The 8,335-nt window shown below is 39.0% G+C and overlaps 1 protein-coding gene across 1 annotated transcript; it reads right to left on the bottom strand.

Moving 5' to 3' along the window:
- Positions 1 to 678: 678 nt before the first annotated feature.
- On the bottom strand, positions 679 to 7,409 carry xab2 (XPA binding protein 2). The gene is made up of 19 exons (XM_018704571.2): positions 7,249 to 7,409; positions 6,751 to 6,899; positions 6,309 to 6,432; positions 6,017 to 6,214; positions 5,774 to 5,908; positions 5,499 to 5,663; positions 5,162 to 5,306; positions 4,912 to 5,063; positions 4,661 to 4,780; positions 4,410 to 4,541; positions 3,890 to 4,021; positions 3,626 to 3,739; positions 3,355 to 3,517; positions 3,036 to 3,226; positions 2,757 to 2,879; positions 2,494 to 2,665; positions 2,135 to 2,261; positions 1,911 to 2,020; positions 679 to 1,776 (listed from the first exon to the last, which is right to left on the bottom strand). The coding sequence occupies exons 1-19, from the start codon at positions 7,282 to 7,284 to the stop codon at positions 1,715 to 1,717; spliced, it is 2,550 nt and encodes an 849-aa protein (XP_018560087.1). The 5' UTR covers positions 7,285 to 7,409; the 3' UTR covers positions 679 to 1,714.
- Between the last annotated feature and the right edge of the window lie 926 nt (positions 7,410 to 8,335).

The following is an 8,335-nucleotide window of genomic DNA, read 5'->3' on the forward strand; positions in this document are numbered from 1 at the left end:
CCTCTAAAGCACCCTGCAGTTTGTACAAAAAGGCTGCAATGACAGGGGCAGAGTTGACATACTGTTAAACCTATGCTGGGAAAAAAAGGAAATTAAGTTTGGAAAATAGTTAAGTTGTTTGCCTCCAATTATTGTGACTCTAGACACTTTCTTTCCAATTGTTTTTGAAGCCTTGTTTCTAATAGCATCATCCACACTGGAAAACAGAAATCTCAAGAGTGACTCATCACATGATGTTGCTCAAAGTTCCAAGAGCTCACAAAGCGCCCCACTGCAGTAACTTTGTAAGAGGATTACCTCTCAGCTATTTTAATCTAATTATAAAAGAAACAATTTTGTTCTAGTCAGTACTTTTTCCAAATCTCTGTCAATTTAACTCTTGTGATGGGGTGACAATTAAAAGAGCAAGGCATTTTCCATCAATCACTTATGTAGATCTACACCATAAAAAGCATTTCCGTGAATCTTCCAGCATGCATGTGTTGTACATACATTGTTGAAGCACAATTTAAATTTTTAGTCATGTCTGAATAAAGGACTTTTGCAACACTATAAAGCCAATGTGACATCAACAATGTGAGATTGGGATGCTTAGCTCCTGTTTCAATTAAATGTTGCTTCAAATTCCTTCCCTGTGTTTTCTAGAGCAGACTTTCCTCTGTCCAGTAAATCACTGTATTTATCACAAGTCCTTTTTTATTACAACAGCATTTTCAAGATATTCTAAAGAAAGTTTCATAGACTCAAAGAGACCAGCTAGACACAGGCAGAATTGCTGGTGCATAATTCACAAACACCACAAAGTTGTGCAGTGTGACATTAAGAAAACTTTCAAAAATCTTGTGTACCAAAAGCTGTAATAAACTGTACTGGGTTGCAAGAAGACCATGACCGATGCTGACTGAAAGGCATGTCTATAGCATGGTCACTTACAGCCTCACAAGTGATAAGTGAGCCAAGTAAACACCGGCAACTATAACAAAATTGGGAATTAGGAACTTTTCTAAATTATCATCTACAGCAGGTTAACTGAATTATGTTGGTTCCAAAATTTTGATATACCTCCTGTTATCATCAGTTGTACAAATTGTTCTTTGAGTCTACTTGTACAATAATAAATGTACAATTAGGGCATAACTTTCATATTTGGATAGTAAGATATGTATACAAGTATACAAGTATACAAGAAATCTTTTCAGAAACACTGAGCTTCACAAGGCACCCACCTAATAGTGATCCTCAAGCCAACAATGCAAGGCTTGAATGCTCAGCTCCACTTTCAAATGAATGCTCCCTGTCCAAGAAACTAGGCTCCTCCCCTATGTTTTCTAGGGCAGAGCTTCCTGTCTGAGAAAGACCTCTGCATTTATTAAGTGTACAAAAGTGTTATCACTGTTAATTCTTTTACAAAATGTTGTTCAGAAACAAAGTCAAACTTCATCAGACTTCAGTTACAGTTATCACGTTACCACATTTGACTATTTCATAAAAGAAAACTGCTCATCTGCACAATTATCTTGAGAAAGACTGACACCATGTGGCCAAAACTAAGAGGTTCATTTCTTTTTATACTGCACTACAGAAATCCACAGGGAAGATTAATAGAAGGCACAAAAGCTGCCACTCTGACTGTTTTTCAAATGAAGTCTATTCGGTGACTACAAGAGAAATCAGACAACTACATCTTTTTAAAGTTCAGTGAGAAAGGTATGTTTCAGTCATCTTTGAGCCCCCCAAAGACAGCTGTGGGGACACTCTTCTGCTCAAGCTGCACCTCTGTAAAGGCAAAGAGGAAAAGACAATTAGTACATGCATTTTCATGAGTAAAACATGTCTGCATAAATGTTTAAACAAGCACCAAATTTTTCCATTTTGCGGCTGAGGCGAGGCCTCTTGTGTCTGTTACTCACCATCTGGTCCTTGGTCTTCATCTTCATCCTCATCATCATCATCAATGTCGATCTCATCAGGATTGGCTTGTTTGGAAAGCTCAGCCAGCTCACTGCGAGAGGTGTCACTCCTGCATGAGCAGATAAGGAGAATATGACTAATTTTCCACTGGAGAACATGGAGTCTAATTATATAAAAGGCACAATTTAATGGAGTGGGGGAAAAAGAAAGATGAACAACAAACCTGACAAAGAGGATCTTCTCTTTGGGCTTTGGCTTGTCCTGCTCTGCTTCTGCAGCAAGCTGCTGTGCCTTCTGCTCCAGCATCTTCATGTCATCAATTCCCATTTGGCCTGGAGCAAGATCTGATACTGGACACATTATCAAAATATGGTTAGACAAACACACATGAACATTTTAAAATAAATGAGTAGATTAATTCTTGTGCAGTTTTCAGGTTTTGGGACAAATATGTTGTGTATGTGGCTCCCAATATAATCCATTCCCCCAATATCCCATACAGTCCATAAAGTGCATTCGTGGTACCAGCCTTGTACAGAAAATATTTGTCAGAGGCTATCAAGCTAGTTCAAGCTCACTCACCAGTGCCTGTGGAGCTTGTTGTGGCCTTCAGCATCTGAGAGGACATAAAGTTGACCTGGGTGTTGTATGTGGCCTGGACACTGCGTTTGATCCTCAGCATTTCTCTGATGGTGTCCTCGTTTCCATGGCGGATCTCAAATTCTTTCCAAGTCTGCCAGAAATTAGCTGTAACCTGAAAGATCAAGTTTATATATAATAAGTCACCAGGAATTATGTCTACATCTCTGATGGAAACAGGAATGGCAGAAGGTAGCTTAACTCACCCTTGGGTCACAGATCTGGGAGCAGTAGGAGTAGATTGCTCTGGCCCGATCAATCTCACCCAGTTTACTCTCCATGTCAGCAAATCGCAGACACATGTCCCTTGCATGCTCATCAGGAAGGACCTGGATAAATATGAAAGTACAACTCAAATTTGAGTTATTTCAGCACTGAACAGAACAAGTGAACAAAATGCATGTTTTTCTCTAAACTCTGTAGAAAGGAAGACAACACTGGTATTTTCATTTGATCGTTAAGAGCAAAGAACAACATTATCATACCTCTATAGCTTTCTGGTAAATTGCTCTGGTATAGGTAACTCCATAAATTTCAGCTGCTCTCTTGATGTAGATATTGAACATGAGATGTCTCTCTTCAGTTTCCACTGCCTGTGTTGCTCTTTCATAGACAGCCATGGCGTGTCGTGCCAATCCATACTCCTCCTCCAATTTGGCATACAACAAGTAAATGGCTGAAAAGCAAAGCACAGTGTTACATTTGGCTTGAATGTATTTTTCAAATGAAAAAATAAAAATAATAATAATACATTTCACATAAATGTACAAAAGTTGTCAATGTCATTTTAACAAAGCTATTTACTCTTGGCGAACTTGGCAGGGCAGCCATCCAGGGCTTGTTCAAACAAATCTCTAGCCCTCTCCAGCTTCTTTCCCCCATAACGATCAATGAACTTGGTGAGGTAAGTGTTCCAGATGTCATAAACATTTGGCCACCTGAAGAGAGCTATACCACGCTCGTATGCCTAAAAAAGGTGTTAAAAAAGACATTAAAGAATAATTTAAATTGGTGCTTGGCAAGAATACAAACTGAAAATAAACATGGGTTTAGTTCATAGGTGGCATATAATTACTTTGAAGCTTTCCTCAAAGTAGTTGTGCTCTTCAAGGAACATGGCATAATTGATGATGATCTGTGGCGTTGCGATGCGGAGGTCAATAATACGGTCATACACTGCTTTTGTAGACTGAGGAGAAAAGAAAGGAAAATGGAGAAAGAATAAGAATTCTCAGACAATACTAAATGTCTCAGAGTTTATCTGCCATGTGATTTAAACTATTGTATATCGTTAGCTTATAAAATATACTGGAAAGTCACAGACATGTAGTGAACATACCTGGAAGGTGCCAAGACTCTCCTCCAAATCTGCCAACATAGACCAGACTTTCAAGGATTTGTACACTCTGTTCTGGACTGGTTCAGATGCATCAAAGTACTCTGCTTTCTTGGATGGGATGGCTGTAGCTTTCTATAATCAAATCATAAAAGGAACAAATGTCTTACAATTATATCCACAACACATTTCTACACACATTTATTGGTGGTTTTAAGAAGCAAGTGAACATTACTGCAATGTTTGAAAGGTGGAGAGAGCCTAAGCAAAAGCAACCATCATGCTAAACTTTTATACTACAGATTATTGTAATCAGGCATCCGGTATTATCTATAGTCAACTGTATCATTTACCAGGCTTTAAGTTTGAAAATACCATCTCAAAAGCAGCTAGAAGACAAAGGGTTTCCAGTGTTGTTGTAGTTTCTCAGTCCTGCCACTAGATGTTACTAAACATCTAGTGTAAATGGTGTTACTATTCTACTGATTGCAACTATAGTAATTCCTGCAGATGAATGTCTCACCCTCAGTATGCGCAGTGCCTGTTCATAGTTTTCGTGGCGCAGCTCCATCTCTCCATATTCACACCACACTGCAGCGAGATCATCCACCTGCTTGTAGTTCACCTTGGTAGCCTTCTCAAAGATTGTCCTGGCCTGATTGACAGTCAGTAAATAAAACATAAAAAACATAAAACATATCAAGAATAGAAAAAACATCTCATCTGAGGTGCAGAGGGTCTGAGAATCCCTGTGGAAAGACCTCTGTGACTTACATCATCCAGCTGCTCGTTTTCCTCATAGAATTTAGCAAAGGAAACCCAGAGAGAGTGAGGTTTCCCTGTGGCCTTCATTGGATCCACAGTCTGTACTGCTTCGGTATATGTGTTGATAATCTGCAAAGAATATGGTGAGCATGGATGCATTAGAAATGCACTATATAAAGGCGGTGGTGTTTGTTACCACTATGAACAGTCTGTGCATGGTCCCTGTCCAAACAGTATCTACAAAATGGCCCAAAACTCACCTGCCGTGGATTTCCCTCATACAATTTCACCCGCTTGTGCCACTCATGGACATTATGGGGATTCTGCCTCAGTAGTACACTGTTCAAGAGGAGGGGACGCCGGGCTATCAACTGCTCGAAGCGAGCCAATCTAAGCTCCAGATCTATGTCATCTATGGAGGACAGGGATAAAGAGTACAACATGCATATGAAGAGTGAAAGCAAGGAGTGTACACATATACTGTATATTAATATTAATGAATTCACACACCATCTTCATCCTGCCCCATCTCAGCAGTAGTCTCCATCTTGGCAGCAATCATGCTCTCCTCAAACTGGGCATAACTATCAAACACTTGTGTGAAATCCCTTACTGTTACCACTGTGAGGATGGCCTCCTCATACACATCACGGGCCTGAGAAATTAAAGACACACAAGATAGTCACAGTCAGCAAGTAAAATTGGCACACAGTAAATTAATGTTAATACAACTGAAAGGAACTAACTAGCTTAACATAAAGTAGAGCAGTATTTAGATAAATAACCTTCAATATATTTAGCGCTTTATGATATGCGTAAAAATGGAAGCTACTCAGAGAGAACACACTTTTTCAAAGTGGCCACTCCTGATGTAATAGTCAGCCAAAGAGCACCAAAGTTTTCCAAGTTGGTCTGTGAAGCGAGTGAGGCCTCCTCGGATGATGGCTCCAACATTCAGAGAGGTCACCTTATCAGGATTCTGGGAGATCAGGTCACATAGCTCATGCCACAGCTGCGAAGGAAGAAAAAAAAATATGTGGAAAAAAGTTTCAGCAATTTTCCTGTTGAGCTTTTTTTTTTAAGGCACATTGGGAGGTGCTTAGAATGAGAATAAAATCTTACTTGATAGTTAGACTTGCCCTCTTTGGACACAAAGCTTTCGTCATTGACAACAGTTGCTAGGCGCACAGCTGCTTCATCCAAGCGGCCAACAGACCGTAAGTAGTCTATGTATTCCTCTGCATTCTCTGGAGAAAGCTACATGGTACAAAGGACAGACATCATATAATGATCTACTGACAGTTTTCCTTTTAAACAGTGATTTGACCCATGAATGGTAATCCCTAATAGTAATAGTAGTCTCACCTTAAGGTACCTGCGATACACCCTGATAGCTGTCTCAGGCAGGGGCAGGTTACGGACAAAGCGGAGGTACAGAGGCCAGATGCGTGGGTGCTGAGTAACAGGAAGAGCCCTGAGTGCACGGTCAAATGTTCGCCGACTTCTTGTGATCTTGCATTGGGTCACAAGGAACTGGCAGTAATCAAGCCATATTCTAGGCATCTAATGTGAGGAAAGACAGATGGTTAGTTTCAAGCACAATAACCATATATTAATGATAATTTTTTACTGACAAGAGTTTTACAGGAGGTATTACCTTGTGCATGAACACCAGTGCCCTTTCATGGCAATTATTGACTTCTTCATAGGCTGGTTCAGTGATACATTTCCCTTTGACTTGTTTCCGTCTTTCCCTCAGATAACTGTACCACAGCTTATAGCTGGAAACAAGAGGAAATTGTTGTACAAAAGAGTTAAACCATACACAACTACTTTTTGCACAAAACCTAATATGGTCATTTTGACACGATCACCTAATTACAAGCCAAAACGTATCTAAGTCTTTTAACAATGCAAAACAACGTGAGTCACGTTTTAACCAATGACAACACAAAAACAAAGCACTTGACAATTGACTAATCTTCGTTGCAAAAACACGTCTTACGTTTACTGATGTGGTTGCAATAATCTGTGGATTTGCCGGCTTTTCGTTACAACTGTGATGGTTTCTTTATAACGTATCCCTGGGTATTAGTTACCTGCCAGGCAGCTCCTTAAGAGCCCGTTCATAGATCATGTTGAGGGTGGATTTGGGTGCATTCTGTTTGAATTCGATGTAACGCATCCAACACTTGACTGAGTATGGGTTCCTGATAATCTCCTCTTCATACGGCAGATCATCGTCCTCCTAAAACATCATAGCACAAAACGCTTAAAACTCAACAGCAGTCATTTTGAATGAGTTAACGTTGCGTCTGCTAAAGCTAACATTAGCGCGACAGCGTGACGTTACTAAAACGTTAACAACTTTGTAAATTAAATCAACCTGTAACAGATTAACGGTAACTATTGTAAGTAAAATATTTTAACAGAAAATTATAAGACAAGCATGTCTAACTACAGTTCACTCGGATTCATAACTTACGAACCACAATAATTTCAAGTTAAGCACACAGTCATTACAAGTTAGCTAGCTAACACAACACTCGTTCATAATATATGTAAGAGGTAGCAGTATACCGTATGCTCTAACTTACAAACACAACATCGGGTTTTCCATTTAATGAAGGCATATCTGCCGAGAGCCTGAACGGCTAAATAGAATGGTCGGCCCAATAATTAGTAACGCTAACTTTAGCTAGCACTTGTCTGTGGACTTTTCAATGCGTGGGATCCTCATTGATACTTCCGGCTTCGTCACCGAGTACGCCAGTACGTAACATGAGCGCCGCTGGTGCTGCTTAAGTCAAAAACATGAGACAACACTACAAACCTGAAAAAAGTGTTTGTAGTTTATGTTAGTTACGTTATTTTGTGCTGTTAAAATGGATCTCGTATCAAACGTGTCAAACGTCTAACTTACATATATCAGTATTGTGTGTAGACAGTGAAAACAAATCTACCCTTGTGTAAAAGTACTAACAATAATAACAGCAAAATGTGGTTAAAGTTTTAAAGTAAAAGTACTACTTTGGTCCCTCTGACTAACCACTAATACATTATTGCATCTGACATTACCATTGGATTATTAATGCTGTAGCATAACTATGTAGGCAGCATGTTGATGTTGTAGCTGCTGGAGGTGGAACTAATTTGAACTTCTTTATAGTTTTAGAAACAAGGACACTAGATAAATCTGTGGGGTCATGAGATGATAAATGGCAGAGAAAAGAAGAAAAACAAAGTTCTGATTCACAAATCTGTTTTCAAAAATTTTTAAACTTTTTTTCTACTCCTAGTTTTTTTTTTTTTATGAAATATTGGATCATTTGAACATTTATTAATATGAAACCATGTGAGAAGCTCCACTACTATTTGGTGGAGCTGTTAACAATTCATAGACATCTGAAATGTGGCCCCACACATTGCATTTTGTAAGATGTCAGAAGCCAAAAAATTGTAAACCAGTGGCTTAATCTTGAACATTGTGCTGTATTTTAAAAATGTGTTACACTATCCATTGTGTAAAATCCCTATCTTAAAAGTAACTAGTAACTAAAGCTATCAAATAAATGAAGTGGAGTAAAAAGTCCAATATTTCACCCTGAATTGACAGTACAGTACTTGAGTAAATGTTCTTAGTTATTTTCCAACATTGACTGCATATCATACATGGTAACAACT

The sequence above is a fragment of the Lates calcarifer genome, linkage group LG11, assembly GCF_001640805.2.
Source record: "Lates calcarifer isolate ASB-BC8 linkage group LG11, TLL_Latcal_v3, whole genome shotgun sequence".
Taxonomy (NCBI): domain Eukaryota; kingdom Metazoa; phylum Chordata; class Actinopteri; family Centropomidae; genus Lates; species Lates calcarifer.

Bases quoted from the DNA above. Each gene is read 5' to 3' on its own strand.
- xab2 (XM_018704571.2), bottom strand. From the start codon at position 7,284: ATGCCTTCATTAAATGGAAAACCCGATGTTGTGTTT. The intron at 5,909-6,016 runs GTGAGACTACTA...TGTACCATGTAG, and splicing joins TGTATCGCAGGTACCTTAAG to CTTTCTCCAGAGAATGCAGA. The intron at 4,022-4,409 runs GTGAGACATTCA...ATTTGATTATAG, and splicing joins AGGCACTGCGCATACTGAGG to AAAGCTACAGCCATCCCATC.